Below are 18,892 nucleotides of genomic sequence, written 5' to 3'. Positions count from 1 at the left end.
GCAGAGACATTACTTTGCCAACAAAGGTCCGTCTAGTCAAGGCTATGATTTTTCCAGTGGTCATGTATGGATGTGAGAGTTGGACTGTGAAGAAAGCTGAGCACTGAAGAATTGATGCTTTTGACCTGTGGTGTTGGAGAAGACTCTTGAGAGTCCCTTGGACTGCAAGGAGATCCAACCAGTCCATTGTGAAGGAGATCAGCCCCGGGTGTTCTTTGGAAGGAATGATGCTAAAGCTGAAACTCCAGTATTTTGGCCACCTCATGCGAAGAGTTGACTCACTGGGAAAGACCCTGATGCTGGGAGGGATTGGGGGCAGGAGGAGAAGGGGACGACAGAGGATGAGATGGCTGGATGGCATCACCGACTCGATGGACATGAGTTTGAGTGAACTCCAGGAGTTGGTGATGGACAGGGAGGCCTGGCGTGCTGAGATTCATGGGGTCGCAAAGAGTCGGACACGACTGAGCAACTGAACTGAACTGAACTGAGCTATTGCCTTTGGTTCCATGGAGCAGTAACATCAGGGTCAGAATCCATGTCATTTTCTTATCTTTCTGTTTTGGGAGCAAGATGGCTGCTGCAGCTCTAGCATCACATCTGAGGACAGAGGAGGAGGGACAGATTTCATCAGTTGTGCTTTTATTTTTTCCCAGAATTCTTTTACATTTCTTTTACATAAATTCCCGACATTTGCTTTTCTCTCATTGGCCAGAAATTTTTTTTTTTTTAATTCATATCAAGATATAGAGAGACTGGGGAAATTGTTGAAATTTTTAAAAAATCCCTGAATTAGAAGCTATTAGGAAACAGGGGATTAGGAATGACAGTTGGGTTAGTCAATTTGACACAGTATGGTGGGAGTGAGGGGGCTTCCAGGTGGCGCTAGTAATAAAGAACCCAGCTGTCAATGCAGGAGACTTAAGAGATGTGGGTTTGATCCCTGGGTCAGGAAGCAGGAAGATACTCTGGAGAAGGAAATGACAACCCCCTCCAATATTCTTACCTGGAGAGTCCCTTGGACAGAGGAGCCTGATGGGCTACAGTCCTGATGGGCTACAGTCCATGGAGTTGCAAAAAGTCAGACATGAAGGAAGCGACTTAGCTCGCAGGTATGTAGGCATGTGGTGAGGGTGAGAGATAAACCAAACTCCTACAAAAATAACAACTGATCCAGGATTCTTTTCACAGCTTTTAGGAGAAAATATTTTGCTTATTACCTTATATTCAGTAATAAGCAAATATTAAACATGTATAGCTTCAGTTCAAGAAAAATGAAAATATAACTTTTCCCATTATCTTTTCACTAGAAGTATTTTAGAATTACACTTCTGTTAAGTTTAAAAATATATAGAAAATTCTAAAATTGTTGAAATATTTATGTGATTTTAAGGATTGATTTAAGATGAAAAATATCTAAATATTTGTAGATTTTTTAATTCAGTTATTTATTCATGTAATGTTCATTTAATTCTTATTTTCATCAGACAAACTAGCCTCCCAAAAATATAAGGACACCTGTGACATAATTCCAGTACTTAAAGGACATATATCTGTACTTTTAAAAATAGAAAATTTGTTATTTTACCTTTAAGCTCTGAATATGTACACATCCCTAAAATTATTTGAAATTTACACATTGCTCATGTGTAAACTTTAACATGGCACCTCTATTCTAGAACTCCTAGATGAGCTAAATTAAACTAGAATTCAGTAGATAACATGGGATATATTAGAACTAAATGTTATAGATTAGAAATAAAAGAATATTTGCCCTCAAAGGGATATTATGCCTAAGTATAATTTTATTTAATTTGACAATAAGGAAAATGTTGGTGACCTTGACAAGGACTGATTTAGTGGAAAACCTAAAATGTAATGGGAATTAGTTCAGTAATTAAGAGAGCACAAGAAAATAATTATAAACACCTAAATAAGTTTAGTTTGAGAGTGTATAAAAGAGACACATAGTGCTAAGGGGAGATATTCTTATGATAGCAAAATGGAATGAATTGGGTCACAGAGATGGCGATAAAATTGAGGCCATTTATTAGCACTTAGTACTTTATATCTAAAAACATAAGGTTGTTCCAGTGAAAATTACAAACTCATAAAATAAAAAATATGAAGTGGCATATTCCAGAAGGGCTTCCCTGGTGGCTCAGAGGTTAAAGCGTCTGCCTCCAATGCAGGAGACCCAGGTTTGATCCTTGGGTCGGGAAGATCCCCTGGAGAAGGAAAATGGTAACCCACTCCGGTATTCTTGTCTGGAGAATCCCATGGATGGAGAAGCCTGGTAGGCTACAGTCCATGGTGTTGCAAAGAGTCAGACACAACTGAGTGACTTCACCTTCACTTTCACTTTCACTTTTCACCTTTTTCAATTACAGAACTTTCTTTAATACCAAACGTTCAATTCTCTAAAAAGGAGTATCATTAGGACTCAGAATTAACAAAGATCTGTATAGACTTCCTAAGGTGCTTAGTTTCAGCTTGTCTTACCCAGTGGGAAGAACAGCTCTGGTATAATAGTACAAATAACATTTTTAAATGTATTAGCTATTTTAGATGTGTGTTACATTAAAAATGAATGCTTTCAAATGATCACAACAAAAATAGATTGATACAGCAAACTACCAAACTTTGGAAAAGCAAAGCTCCAAAATAAGTTTATCAGGGAAACAAAAGGAAAAGGAGGAGGAAAGAAAACAGAAATGAAAACAAAAGCCCTTTAGTTCAGTTCAGTTCAGTTCAGTTCAGTCACTCAGTCGTGTCCAACTCCTTGCGACCCCATGGACTGCAGGATGCCAGGCTTCCCTCTCCATCACCAACTCCTGGAGTTTACCCAAACTCATGTCCATTGAGTTGGTGATGCCAAAAGCCCTTGAACCTTTTTCTTCCTTTTCCATTTTTAGGATTCCTAGAGAAAAAATAAAGTATTGGAAATGCTTAAAGAAAATGGCATTATGTTATCTGTGGTTCTCTTTAATTAAAAAATGTGAAGCTATTAATAAAATCAGCACAGGTATAAGTGTTGACATTAGAGGAGGAACAGGTAGACACAGAAATCTGAAGGCATATTGAAATGATAACAGTATACATTTATATTGTTTGGCACCTCAAATCCATAGAAACAAAGGAATCAACACTTCTCCATCCAAATGTTTTTTCTCTTTGTTTCTCAAACCCAAAATGGGAATCATCAACCTTCCACTCACCCAAGCACCAGATTCTTGTCATCTTTGGCTCCTCCTTTGTCTCTCTTCACCATCAGGTTTAAACACTTGATGTATATTTCTGCTGTTGTAAATACTTTTCTACTTCATCCTCTATACTTCCCTACTCTGTCCTTCACTGCCACCAATAAGAACTATTGAAATAGTTTAGTCTTCTTTTCCTGGCTTATCTATCTAGTGTATTAGAAGAATAATCTTTCTAATATACTCTTGTAATCATATTTTAATGAAAACAGACAAGGTTTTAGAGTAAAACAAGACAAAATTCAAAATGACTAACCATGTAGAATGCTTAAGACCTGCTGCAAGCTTTATAACCTCCCTCAGATTCATCATACATAAATAATCAATATGTTAGAATAATTATTTGACATAACACATATAAAACACATCAGCAGGCAAAGAATCCACCTCCATGCAGGAGACACTGGAGATGCAGGTTCCCCTGGAGGAGGAAATGACAACCTGCTCCAGTATTCTTGCCTGAAAAATTCCATGGATAGAGTAGCCTGGCAGGCTACAAACCAAAGAGTCATAAAGAGTCAGACATGACTGAGTTACTAAGCACAACACATATAAAACACATGCCAAATGTAGCTTTGTTTTTCAATCCTGGAAAAAATGTTTAGTGATCCCACATGGATGTCCAAAATCCTGGCATTTTCCCCATAGCTGTAGCTGCTCTTAAAGTCTCCTCCCTTGTCATTTCATCTAGCTTCTCATTAACATGTGCAAGTCCCCTCAGTGGGACAAAAGTTTGCCAGAAGGGCAAAATAAGTAGAAAATACATCATCTAAATGAAAACGGTGATTTTTTTTTCAAGGACATTTTCTTACTCCCTTTGTGTAAGTATTTCATAAATAAAATTGTTTTTAGTCTAAGGCAAGTATTGGGGTGCTTTATAAACATACTAAAAATCAAAGATGTTTTATATACATGAAAGAAAAGTGAAAGTGAAGTCGCTCAGTCGTGTCCGACTCTTTGCAACCCCATGAACTGCAGCCCACCAGGCTCCTCTATCCATGGGATTCTTTTATATACATAATTGTATGTAAAATGAAAAAAAAATCAAAGTTTTAGTTAAATTAGCTTGTAAATTGTCTCAAAATGGGGCTGTTTAAATCTGTATTATATAACTGTCCCCAATAAACTTGACACAAATGTGTGATGTTTTGATAAAGATAAATGCAATTTTCTATAGTCTATGATCTCTGTTAGTAGCATGTGCTGTGCTGTGCTTAGTTGCTCAGTTGTGTCCAACTTTTTGCAACCCCATGGACTGTAGCCCTCCAGGCTCCTGTGTCCATGGGAATTCTCCAGGCAAGAATACTGGAGTGGGTAGCCTATCCCTTCTCCAGGGGAATTTTGTGACCCTGGAATCCAACGGGAATCTCCTGAATTGCAGGCGGATTCTTTACCAGCTGCGCTACAGGTAGCTACAGGTAACTGAGCTACTTATGCCCATTAGTAGCATAGGTGTATGAAATTACAGTGATGAGAATGAATGGAGATTTTGAGGTGAAGAAAAATGTTAATATGTGAGAATAAAGGATCGTGCCTATAAAGATTTACTTCTCCCCTACTTTAGTTCCTGTGGAGGTAAAGTAGGAAGTACTTTAGGAGGAAGTACTTTAGGAAGTACATAGGAGGCCCGGTGTGCTGCAGTCCATGGACTCACAAAGAGTCAAATAAGACTTGGAGACTGAACAACACGTTACTTCATAGAGAATCATTTATGTAATATTTTCTTCTCTATTGTGGAACTAATTACTTATCATATTGAATCATTTTGGTAGGTGACAACCGAAATTTTAAGATTTTTATCTTCAATTTTTTAATACTTTGGTGTATTGCTTCAGATTACCATGTCTATGTGATGAATAGGTAATGGGATAGAGCACTGTTTAGTGGATTTTGTATTTTGCAATTAAATATTTAAAAAATTATGTTCATTTCATTAAACATATGTATATATTCTACTTGTACAGATGATGTTTAAAGTGTCCTACTAATATGAACATTGTATTGTATAATAAGTATAAACCACACAATACATACACACAACTCTAAAGACAGAAAATTTACCTGAGCTCTTACACAAATCTGCTAAAAGTTCTTTCTTATCTAATTCTCTTTAAGTATTTTATTTGTAACAATTCATAGATATTTTTCAATTATATTTCAGCAAAGCTGAAAACAATTCAAAGGTGTAAAATTCATAGGTGGGTTATTTGTACTCTTAGGATTGTGTATTTAATCATGAGAATAATTGCCTCAAAAATCAAATGTGCAGGTTTGTATGCTTTCCTAAAACTGCAACAAACAAAAACTCATAGATAGGTATAAATATTACTTGTAAATTGGAGGAAGGAATCACTGTAAAACTATCAGAATTTTTTTTCAGTTCTAATTCTAGACATAATCCAAGTGATATTTACATATTTGTTTAATGGTAAAATCTTTTCTGAAATACCTTGTAATGCTGTGTTTTGAATAATATGTAATAGCATATTGAAAACTTATTGGGAAAAACATTTATTTAAACACATGAAAAGTCAAGAAACATTCATTTTCTTAGGAAGAGGGACAGAATATTTTGCTTCATCTGCTTTAGCACTTACATTTCTGGTCACATTTAAGATATAATAGAGAAATCTCAAATCCTAATCAAAGGATACTGTAATACCCTAGGTAATATACTGTAATACTCTAGGTCTCATCAAATAAAACCTATAACTATCAACTGATGAATGCCTCAGAGTTTTATCCACATCACTTTCCTTTGCTCAAAAAACAAAAGATGTGTTATATTTATAGAGCAAGTAGAATTATGGATCAGATAAGTACAGTTTACATGAGGGGAAAAAGAAAAAAAAAACATTAATATGGCTCTCCTTGCCCTAGGCAGTAACCCTTAAACTGTCTTCTGGGGAATTTCAATATTTTCTAGTGTTTCAAGATCTCTTGTTTCAAATCTGAACCATTTTGGGGAAGACTGAACAGATGAACAGTGCAGAAAGGACTATCACCAGAGTGATAGATTCTGCTTGTCTTTGCTTTTCCTTTAGGAAATTCAAGTTTTTTAATCCCCTCAAAATCTTGTTAACTGTTCTCTCACTGAGAAAATAAAATGAAGCTAAGTGAAGAACTAAAGCACTTATAATTGTCAGTAAGCACATAAATGACTTAATAGACATGAACCATAATGGACATAGCAATGCAAAGAAAGTGCCAGTGTGATGAGAATAATAACATTAAGATAATATAAAATCAAATGTAAAATTAAATAAAAACTAAATATAAAATCAAAGAGTTTATTAGAACTTCTAAATAAATTTATGTGCATTTTATATTCTCTATTATAAAATATAAGTATTGAAGAAAAATCTGATTAATTCTATTTCTCTTCTCTAAAGTAATTTTAATGAAACATCTTTAGAAAGACAACTTAATATAGCTGAAAAATTGATGAACTTGAGATTACAAGATGTAAGATCTTAGCATTACTATTTATGTTTGACCTTATCTATGTATCTTACCTATTTTGAGTCTATTTCTTATTTTTAATATGGGGGTTATAAGATCTATCTATATTGCATAGTTATAGTGAGAGTATGCAATGTATGTAAAAAGAAAATCTTAATTAAAATTATACAAGTATTATTAGAATGAAAAGTCTTATAGTCAATCTATTTAAATTATTTGAACATTAAGTGCAGTATTTAAGACCAAACAAATCCCTGGTATATCTCTATAAAAGGGGACAGTTCTATATCAAGATAGAATCTTTGATGTTTTCATTTCTATTAGATTATTTCCCTTTGAAAAAGGAAATAATTGTTAATGACATTACAAGTGTCGTAAAACCAATGAGTACCTAATGGCAGTCAAATCTTGTGTTCCTCTTATTTGGACAGAACTTTTCCTGTGTTTGTATTTCCCTTGTGGCTCAGCTGGTAAAGAATCTGCCTGCAATGGTGGGAGACCTGGATTCCATCCCTGGGTTGGGAAGATCCCTTGGAGGAGGAAAAAACTACTCACTCCAGTATTCTGGCCTAGAGAATTCCATGGACTATACAGTCCATGCGGTCACAAAGAATCGGACATAACTGAGTGACTTTCACTTTCCTGTGTTTAAACTGCTTACATACATAATTAATATAATATTGAAATGGTCCTATTTGTGAAGTGGTATTATTTATCTCAGTTGGCAACTGAGTCTAAGAATTTTCTTTCAGTAAAGAGTCAAGATGTTTTTGATCAACTACATTTAAAGAGCAAATTAGGAAATATAGTCTATTACTGTGGATACATTTAACCTCTGGTCCATGATAGATTCATGCATTTTGTCTGATGGTTACTATAACATTTTTGGAGAAAAGATAAGATACAGGATGTTAACCAATGTCATATAATCATATTTTTAAGACAAAATATAAGCTTACAGAGAGTCATCACTTCTGACTCTAATGTATGAAACATCCATTTGTGTTATATGTAGGTTTGTTGTTGTTGTTGTTTGGTCACTTAGTGTGTCTGACTCTTTGCAACACCATGGACTGTAGCCCGCCAGACTCCTCTGTCCATGGGATTCTCATGGTTTATTACAGACAGTAACTAACTTACCTTCCCAGGAAGTGAAACTTGCTAATACTTAGGTCTCTTGTATGAATGTGTATGTGCTCATTTATTTATACATATATATGTAAAGAGTTAGGGAACTTCCCTGGTGGCTCAGACAGTAAAGCATCTGCCTACAGTGCTGGAGACCCAGGTTCAACCCCTGTGTTGGGAAGATCTCCTGGAGAAGGAAATGGCAACCCACTCCAGTATTCTTGCCTGGAAAATCCCATGGATGGAGGAGCCTGGTTACAGTCTACAGACTACAGTCCATGGGGTTGCAAAGAGTTGGATACGACTGAGCGACTTCACTTTTTTATGTAAAGAGTTATATGGAAGTGTCCTAGATTCTCTAAACTGTGCCAAGTATTTATCAAAGGACAGACATTTAATTTACTGTTCACAAAAGTGTACTTTTGAGAGTGAAGGGGGTTCTATTGGTACTTAACAGTGGTACAAACTGAGACTGTCTTGGCCTAAGTAAGGCATATATTTTGCCAGTACTTAAGGTGTTTGCTGGTACTAGTGGTAAAGAATCCACCTGCCAAAGCAGGAGACTCATGAGTCGTGGGTTTGATCTCTCAGTTGGGAAGATCCCCTGGAGTAGGAAATGGCACCCCACTCCAATATTCTTGCCTAAAAAATCCCATGGACAGAGGAACCTGGAGGGCTACAGTCCATGGGGTCACAAAGAGTCCAACACAACTGAGCACTGTTTCAAAAGTATTTGATTTCATGATAGTATTAAACAAGGATCCCTGGTGGCTCAGACGGTAAGGCGTCTGTCTACAATGCAGGAGACCCAGGTTCGAGCCCTGGGTTGGGAAGATCCCCTGGAGAAGGAAATGGCAATCCACTCTAGTACTATAGCCTGGAAAATCCCATGGATAGAGGAGCCTGGTAAGGGTCTATGGGGTCGCAAAAAGCCGGATATGACTGAGCGACTTCGCTTTCACTTTCAGAGGCAAATATGTCAGATCTCAGGAATCTGAGAAAGACCAGGTAGCTCCTGCTGTGTTTATTTCTCATTACCTTTGGTGAAGAATGTGCTTATGTCTATTTAAACTGAGTTATTGGATGGTGGTACTGCTCTTCCAACTAGTGGAGGCAGACATATAATTATTAGGTTGGTGAAAAAGTAATTGTGGTTTTGCATTGTTGAACTTTGCTGTTTGATATTGGAATACATTCTTAAATGTTTAATATGTTTTATTATATACCATCTTAATGAGCATTTCTGACTTTATGTTTTTTGTTAATGACTGATTACTAGCTGTTTATATTTATTTTAGACTAGGGAAATGATGTTAGACAAAAAGCAAGATAGAATGAGTTTTTTATTTGAGTTGAAAATGGGTTGTAAAACAGCAGGGACAACTTGCAACATCAACAACTCATTTGGCCCAGGATCTGCTAGTGAACGTACAGTGCAGTGGTGGTTCAACAAATTTTCTGAAGGAGATGAGTGCTTTGAAGATGCAGAGCGCAGTGGCTGGCCATTGGAATATGACAGTGACCAATTGAGACGATCATGGAAGCTGATCCTCTTACAACTAGGAGATGTTGCTAAAGGATGTCGACCATTCTATGATAGTTCAGCATTTGAAGCAAATTGGAAAGGTGAAAAAGCGCAATAAGTGAGTGCCTCATGAGCCAACTGCAAATCAAAAAAAAATCATTTTGAAGTGTCATGTTCTTTTATGCTATGCAACAGCAACAGACCATGTCTTGATCAGACTGTGACATGTGATGAAAAGTGGATTTTGTTTGACAGCCGGTGATGACCAGCTCAGTGGTTAGACCAAGAAGAAGCTCCAAAGACTTCCCAAAGCCAAACTTGCACACACACACAAAAAGTCATGGTCACTGTTTGGTGGTCCCCATCTGATCCACTGCAGCTTTCTGAATCCCAGCAAAATCATTATATCTGAGGGGTACAGTCAGTAAATCAGTAAGTCAATGGGATACACTGAAAACTGCACCTGTAGCTGGCATTGGTTGACAGAAAGGGCACAATTATTCTCCACAACACCACCCGACCGCATGTCACACAACCAACATTTCCAAAGTTGAAAGAATTGGGCTCCGAAATTTTGCCTCATTCCCCATGTTCATCTGACCTCTCGCCGACTGACTACTACTTCTTTAAGCATTGCCACAGTGTTTTGCGGGAAAACGCTTCGACAACCAGCAGGAGTCAGAAAATGCTTTCCAAGAGTTTGTCCAATCCTGAAGCGCAGATTTTTTACGCTACAGGAATAAACAAACATTTTTTGTTGTCAAAAATGTGTTGATTGTAATAGTTCCTATTTTGATTAATAAAGATGTGTTTGAGCCTAGTTATAATTTAAAATTCACAGCCCGAAACCACAATTACTTTTCACCAAGCTAATAAAACTCAAATTGGTCTGAGGTGGAAGCATTTTTCCAGCATGATGTAATACTATAAGGAAAAATTGTGAAGATTTGAAAGGTAAACATAAAGTAATAATGCTAGAGACATTATTTTACACTTTCATTTAAACTTTGTTATTCAAAAATGGTTAAAATGATCTCATTAGCCTGTTAGACTTGTTTGTTTATAATTCTGTGTAAATTAAAAAAAAAAAATCAGTTTAACACCTTTAGTACCCATCATGGACAGAAAATAAAGCAGCCCTAAGCTTTAAAAAAAAAAAAATGTTTATTTATTTGGCTGTACTGGGGCTGAGCTGTGGTATTTGGGGATCTTTAGTTTTGGCATGCAAACTCTTCACTGCAGCATGTGGAATCTAGTTCTGACCTGGGATTACCCAGGCCCGCTGTATTGGGAGTGTGGGATCTTAGCCAATGGGACACCAGGGAAGCCCTATGGCCCTAAGTCTGATCCAAACAATTCTGAGGATCTGACTTCAAATTGTTTAATTTAGAGCTTCTAAAAGTGGAGTTCTTTGATATAAAGTCAATACCGTGAGTTGTAAACTATATCGTCAGTGTGTTATATTAATAGAATATCTGATTGATTCCTTTATCTGTAATTGAAAATTATTCTATACTTAAGAAATAAAGAAAAATATGCCTATATTATAAATTTAAAATACTTTTATTTGGTGAAATTAACACAAAAAAATCTTATAGACTTAGAATTCTTTTCACTAGTGGAAAAGAAGCTGCCTGCCAAGGCAGGAGACTTAAGAGACACAGGTTTGATCCCTGGGTTGGGAAGATCCTCTGGAATAGGAAATGACAACCACTCCAGTATTCATGCCTGGAGAATCCCATGGACAGAGGAGCCTAGCGGGCTACAGTCCATAGGGACACCACTGAAGTGACTTAGCACAGCACAGCACGTGAGTATATTAAAGTACCAGTCTTACTAAGTTTACAATTTTAAAGAAAATACCACTGCACATATTTTGTAGAATAGTCTGCCCTTGACATTAAATGAAACAAAATTGGTGTAATCAAATAGTTTTAAAGCCATTTGAATTTTAATCATAAATTATATTGACTTTGTTTCTGATTTGTTATCTGAAAGGAAACAGATCAGTGAAAGAAAGTATGTGGACGTTTATAAAATCAAGTTCCATGATTCACTCACATTTTGTATTCTCCGGTGAGGAATAACATAGTTCAAATATACTAATGACTAATAAGAATACATCGTATTATATGAATAGCATAGTCTGGGGAGACACTACTCTTCAATATACAATTTTTTTTTTGAAATATATAAATTTTTTTTATTAGTACAGATTTTTTTTAAACCTCAAACACTGTATTAGTTTTGCCAAACAATAGATAATTGCATTCAAGATTATAGAGTAATTTATAGTGTTGTCTCTGAACTTCTAAAAGAAACTGTGAAATCCAAGTTATATGCTTTTAAATAAATTAGTCACATTCATTTGCGACTCAGAATCCTTTTTATATTAGTTTCTATGAGTAGATGGGAGATACTAGTTTCATTATACTATTTTAAAATCACAGAATAAGATAAAATATCATCTGATAGCATTCCTTTAGAAAAAGCTTGCACTTGTCACTTGGCATGCCCTATCTTGTATACTTCAGGGTATCCCAAAGGTTTTTAATGGACAGGCAAAAGACAGAGAACAAGCAATACTCCTATTACAGATAAGGGATTACAGAGTATTCTAGGTCTCTTGGTTTTGACCCTTATGATTTCATTAATGTCACATCTTAGCCTCTAAGAGGTTACTCTGACCCATATGTAAGAGGAACACACTCTCCTTCAGGGAATATAGCTGAGTTGACAGTAGTCAGCACTAGACCTAGGAGAGATACACAATTTAAAACTGCAACTTAAGTAACTATATCCCTTTTATCCAAAGGATTCTTATAAAGAGTGAAGCATTAACTTTCAGGGGGTAAAAAAAAAAGGGCATTGATCCTACACCTACAAATGTCTCAGATCAGATCAGATCAGTCACTCAGTCGCGTCCAACTCTTTGCGACCCCATAAATCACAGCACGCCCGGCCTCCCTGTCCATCACCAACTCCGGGAGTTCACTGAGACTCACGTCCATCGAGTTGGTGATGCCATCCAGCCATCTCATCCTCTGTCGTCCCCTTCTCCTCTTGCCCCCAATCCCTCCCAGCATCAGAGTCTTTTCCAATGAGTCAACTCTTGGCATGAGGTGGCCAAAGTACTGGAGTTTCAGCGAATCATCAAAATTGCGGGGGAGTACGAAATGTGAAGTGGTATAACTTTTCAAATTAGATTGATCTTATAAAACATAATGTTAATTATAAGAAACATAGTGGCAATTAAATGTCTCAGACACATTAAGCTACAATGAATAGAACATACCTTCAGAAGTACTTAGATCATAAAAGTGGACAGGGACTAGCGAAATGAAATTTTAATTGAAAAAATGCAAAGTAAACATTCAAAAAGGAAAAAAGAAAGAAAACAAGGCTGTTATTGTAAAACTAAGCTTTTAGACAAAGATTTATTTTTCCTGTATTTTTTTTAAGTTTCATTAACCTATATTTCTAAGGGAAGACATAATGGAGAATATTAGAAAAATGTTCAATAGTAAAAACAAAAAAATAAGAGTGCTAGAGTCATATAATTCAGAAACAAAAACCATTTAGTGTCTTATTGTACATTTTTCCAGATCTTTTTTTTTTTTTGCACACATATATGTTCTTGCGTGGAGAATCCCAGGGACGGGGGAGCCTGGTGGGCTGCCGTCTATGGGGTCGCATAGAGTCGGACGCAACTGAAGCGACTTAGCAGCAGCAGCATGTATATGTGTGTAAGAATTTTTTTCTGATTTAGTGCCTACTGTGTTTTAACTCAGTCTTTTTGATTTCTGGTCTACATCTTTACATGCCAGTATATTCTATTTCATCTACTATCAAATCCATATTCTAATTTCTCAAGTTATCGAAAAAATTTCTGTACAGCTGGCTTGTCAAAACTAGAGTCCAGGCCAGGGTTACATTTCACGTCAATTTTTTTATGAATATTAAATCTTGTTAATCAAAATCAGTACCTTTTATCATGATATTCACTTATTAAAAATACAAGCAAGTTTTCTTATAGAACATTGTTGCTTTTCAACTTAATTGCTTCCTTGTGGTTAATTTTTTTTTTCTTTTCCAAGAGTAACTTGTGCTGAACTAAGAAGAAGTAGGCCTCTTTAAACATCCAACAAGAATTTATGTATGAATTTTAGGTACAGAAACTCTAGTTCTTTGCTTCTTTGGATTGTTTGTAACACTCCCATTCCTGCAAAGTAGTAAAAGAGGAAAACTCGAGGAATGCAAATCAACCAAGGAACTGCTGAAGGAAGATAACAAAAGTAAAAGCTAACTAGAAAGTCATAGAAATTACTGTCTGTTGAGTTTTTAAATGTTTATTTTCATTGCCAGGACTAAGTAGAAATGATATGATAACTGATATTCATTTGAATTAGATGAAAAAAATAGAGTCAGGAATCTTGTTCTGTTGGAAATGATCACTTTTAAAATGAAAGACAAACAAAAAAATAGAGAATTTTCTTTTAATTTAAAGTAACATTGACAAATGCTTTCATAAATGCATACCACTTATTCTTTTGCAAAATGGATAAGTAGAGGAAGATTCGAGTTTAGTTCAAACCTACAGCTAAGAAAATGCTGGGAGCTATTCTCAATCATGCATAAATCCTTTACAATAAAACACTGGGCTAAGGAAACAAAAATGTAACTCTTTTTATAGTAGTGACTTTTCAGAGATGTATTAGGCACTTGAGCTGAAAAATATGCCTTGAGTTGAAGACTTAAAATGTTTTCTGAAATGCATATTTAACTGGAATACCAAAAATGTGATCTTACACATACCAAAAGGCATTATAATGATGAGTTTGTTTCCATACTGTAGTGTAATTTTCTCAGCACACATTTTTATATCTTTAGAAAATTCCATTTAGGAAAATCTGGTTGAATTATAGCAACATTTCAATGTGCTGAAGGACTTTCAACTGCCAGGCAACAACCTTTAGGATGAACCACTTTTTAAGGTTTCTTTGCAGTTTTATATGACAATAATATAACAGTTATAATGTTTAAAAGACATGACTTCATTTATAGAAGAAGTTAGACAGAATTTTTTTTTTTCCAACAGCTCTTTAAAATTTAAATATTTTACTTTGGATCATCCACTTTCATTATTTCTGATCTTTGAGCAAAACTTTATCTTACAGGAACAAGTAATATTTTTGTTTTTCTAAGAGTGTAGCTGTATAAAGTAGGTTCTTCTACAAATAGTAATATAAAACATAAAACACTTTACCATAGAGAACATGAGCATTCAGGGAAGTCTTTTTTAGTTTTGATATCTATCATGACTTCATAGTCAATATGTGTTTTACTCTGAACTGTTTCATATGACATATGAAATTAATGTATTTCAAGACTGACCACAGGAAGCTCATAGATACTAATCTATTCTAGGACAAGAAGTTAAGACCATAAACATTACTTTTCAAGTAAGCAAAAAATTTAATCTTAGAAAACAAAAAGTGATCAGTTTCAAAAGCATATCTTAGTAAGCAATATATTAGAGAAACATTTTAAGAATAAAAATCTCTGGTCAATATCTTCCTATTTTAATGCTATTTACGTATTTTTATTCAGTACTTAATGTATAGACTTCTTTCATGGGTATATGATGCTTAGTCATGCTTTTGATAATAATGCTTACTCCAGTCATCACAACTCTGAAAACCTGTCTGACCCAATTCTTCATCTTTCTCCTGCCCCTTTTCCCAACAGAATTGCCCTTGACAGAGTTTGAAATAGCACTTTGTCAATGCATCTCTCTGTTGGTATCTTTGTATGCCAGAGGCATGGGGTTCATATGTCCTCAAACCACTCATTCTTGGTTTAAAACAGTGGTTCTCAATTGGCAGTGATTTTGACACACATTTGGCAATGTCTGGAGACAACGTCATGACTGGGGAGAGAGGGTGAGTGTTGCTGGCATCTAGTGGATGGAGGATGAGATTGCTGCTAAACATCCTAAAATGTGTAAGACAGTACCCAGAATGGACAGGTATCCAGCCCTGAATGTCAATAGTGCCACTGTTGAGAAAGCCTGCTTTAGAGAAAATGTTGAAAATAATAGCATATATCACAACCATACTATTTAAGTGCATTTTTCTTCTTTATAGATAAAAGTAAAATTAAAACAATTTAACGTGATCCTGTATCAAAAATTTGGCATATGTTCTTCATTTTGTTATCAAATTTTACATGTTTCATCAAATGGCATGTTGTGGCTGCTCATCTCCAAAGATTAGTTGTCTGTGCATGGTTTACTATTAAAAAACAAAGCAAAAAAAAAAAAAAAAAAAAAAACACTGCAGTTTTTACCATGAGAAAAGGTAATGCGTTTTTGTTTGTGTTTCTTCTAACTGATTAGACTTGTGATATGTGGGTAAACAACCATCCTTTCCTCTTTTTCTGTCTTTTCTCTCTTACTGTTATTATTCTCTTTTCCATTCTGGTTGGCAGGACTCCTCTAATTGCAGCTGGAGTCATTGGTGGGCTCTTCATCCTGGTCATTGTGGGCCTAACATTTGCAGTTTATGCTCGAAGGAAGAGCATCAAAAAGAAAAGAGCCTTAAGAAGATTCTTGGAAACAGAGGTGAGATGTTCATTTCTTCTGTTCATGTGTTTAAGGACTTTCATTAGAGTTAAAAGGTTTTTATGATACTCAGTTTTTAATCCAAATGAAAATTCTATTCGGATTTCTGCTGAGGATTTACATTTTTATAGTATGCTTTGCTAGCTTAGAGTGTAAAGAATCTGCCTGCAATGCAGGAGACCCGGGTTCAGTTCCTAGGTCTGGAAGATCCCCTGGAGAAGGGAATGGCAACCCATTCCAGTATTCTTGCCTGGAGAATTCCATGGACAGATGATGGGGTCACAAAGAGTCGGACACAACTGAGCGACTAATATTTTCTACTTTCTATTATACAAAGTTGATGAAAAATCAGAGTGTATAATAAATGTAGTCAAGGCAGGCTCATGACTTGAAGAGGGCAAATAGCAAGAGTCAAGGAAATTATCATATTGGGAAAAGATAGATCTGTTTCTTTGGGGGCCAGGGGTCCATTAATAAACTCTAGTATATCAAAGTAGGAGATCTAGAAAATGTCTGAGTAAGAAGATATCTTCGTAACAGAATGAGAAAAATGTTAGCAAGAGATAGGATTATTTTGGCTAAAATAAAGCCAGATCGGCAAACAATTTATGCTTTAATTAAGGGTCATTCAGTGGGTAGCCACCAATCTCATAGCATCAGTGAAAAGACAAGCTTCAGGATAAAGCTTAGACCTTCCCACACTGTGCATTTAATATTGTGCATGTTAGTTATTGTGAATATGTAAATTACACATAAATATTATAATTTCTTTTCCATTACCACACTGAATTTTCTGGCATGCAAGATGATCATTTTCAGCATACAGGCTATCAGAGGGAAAGCAATTGCAGAAGAATGTGTGTTACCATAGCTTTCTCAACTTAAATCCTACCTCTGTCTCCCAATACACATACCCATGCCTGTCTGAACAATTAAGAGCAAATCTGTACTGAGACAGCCTTCTCTGCGATTGCTTTCTGTCAGTGTAACAGTCTGACTTCCTCTTAACACTGACAGGAATGGGAATATTTGTTCATTCATAAGTTTCTCACATTGATAATGAATTAAATTTTAGCTCTTTCCCCCTAGAAGTTGAATCTAGATAGAAGAAATATGTGACCATTTCAGAAAGCTACTATAGAGCTACATGTAAGGAAATACTTTCTAATGATGAAAGTTATCTGAGATTAGAATGGGCTGTCTTATCAATAGACTCATTCAAGCATTAAGTAGTCAGGAGAAGGCAATGGCACCCCACTGCAGTACTCTTGCCTGGAAAATCCCATGGATGGAGGAGCCTTGTAGGCTGCAGTCCATGGGGTCGCTAAGAGTCGGACCCGACTGAGCGACTTCCCTTTCACTTTTCACTTTCATGCATTGGAGAAGGAAATGGCAACCCACTCCAGTGTTCTTGCCTGGAGAATCCCAGGGAGGGGGAGCCTGGTGGGCTGCCGTCTCTGGGGTCGCACAGAGTCGGACACGACTGAAGCGACTTAGCAGCAGCAGCAGCATAGACACAGAGTGAACATAGTAACAATTTCTACTTAAGCTGGATGATGCAGTATACCCCACTTGATCACTTTCAGCTTTGTACATGTGAACATGAATAAGTTTGGCAGGCAGAATTCTCTCATATGGCCGGTTTGGAGCAGTCACTGAGAGAATCTTGAAAAGTGGAGTAAATAAACTAGAGTTGAATAAGAATGGAAGGTTTGGTATAGCAGTGGATATTTAGGTTCTTGAATAAATAGAAGACAAATTCTGTCTCTTAACCTTGTGTAGGAAAGGCTCATTACTATGAAAGAGTTGTTTGTCTTATTTTATTAATACGATGCTTTCTATGAATGCCCATCAAATTGGCATTTCATTACTAAATAAATGCACACTAATTGGTTTTGTAAGTATATTCTATTTTTTTTTAAATAGAAAGTTATCACTTAGGGCAAAATTAGATTATTGTTGAATTCCCATATTTCTCTCAGTAAAAGTAAATAACTATGATTTTCTACCATCTAAACAGAAGAGGAATTCTTAAGAGGATCAACTTAAATTCTCAATTACTGAAGCAAGAAATCTTGCCTCAGAGGTGAAAGTCGTTAAAATTTGATGTGCAGTTGGAAGGTTTTTAAAACTGATACACTTTCCCCAAATCATTTTCCCCCACAGTGTCTATTTTTCTGTTGCATACATAAAAGTAAGAAATCTTTTTTTTTAACATACTTTTATTGAAATGCAGATAAGCTTAATGGTTTTGTAGATGCTGTAATTTAAAAATATATTAATGAAAGACAATCCTATCCCTTGAAGTGACAGATTTGTTGCCTATATTATGGCAGATAATGTTCCCAAATTTTTCATCTATGCTATATACTGTTTTATCCTTTAACAATCTTCTAAGGTAATTATTGCTACACCAACTTTACAGATGTGAAATGAAGGGCCAGGAAGGGTAAGTTGCATTCTAAGCTTATGAGTGGCAGAAATGGTATAAAAACCCACAGATTTAAACTTTATCATACTGCATCACAAAATAAAACTATGCTTCTTTTAATGATATAATGTTCAAATTCCTGGGGGAAAATGTGTTTGTAAAAAAAATATTGAATGATACTTAAGAAAATTGCAGAGGACCAAATGTATCAGGTAGAATTATGATGTTTTCAAAATATGAAATTATTGCATAGTATAGGTCTATATATGCTATGTGATAAGTCGCTTCAGTTGTGTCAGACTCTTTGCGACCCTATGGATTGTAGCCTGCCAGGCTTCTCTGTCCATGGGACTCTCTAGGCAGGAACACTGGAATGGGTTGCCATGCCCTCCTCCAGGAGATCTTCCCAACCCAAGGAATCAAACCCACATCTCTTATGTCTTCTGTAATGGCAGACAGGTTCT

General features: G+C 35.8%; 1 protein-coding gene across 6 annotated transcripts in view; it reads left to right on the top strand.

The window, feature by feature from the left end:
- ERBB4 (erb-b2 receptor tyrosine kinase 4) overlaps positions 1–18,892 on the top strand; it is a 1,279,207-nt gene that overhangs the window by 1,015,521 nt on the left and 244,794 nt on the right. For all 6 annotated transcript variants that reach the window (XM_045164586.1, XM_045164583.1, XM_045164587.1 and 3 more), the window contains one exon: positions 15,865–15,997. In XM_045164586.1, coding sequence (XP_045020521.1) covers positions 15,865–15,997 — 133 coding nt within the window. The remainder of the gene's footprint in view (positions 1–15,864; positions 15,998–18,892) is intronic.

Source organism: Bubalus bubalis, chromosome 2 (genome assembly GCF_019923935.1).
Source record: "Bubalus bubalis isolate 160015118507 breed Murrah chromosome 2, NDDB_SH_1, whole genome shotgun sequence".
Classification (NCBI taxonomy): Eukaryota; Metazoa; Chordata; class Mammalia; order Artiodactyla; family Bovidae; genus Bubalus; species Bubalus bubalis.
The sequence above is the reverse complement of the archived record's forward strand: the minus strand, read 5'-3'. Positions and strand labels throughout refer to the sequence as shown.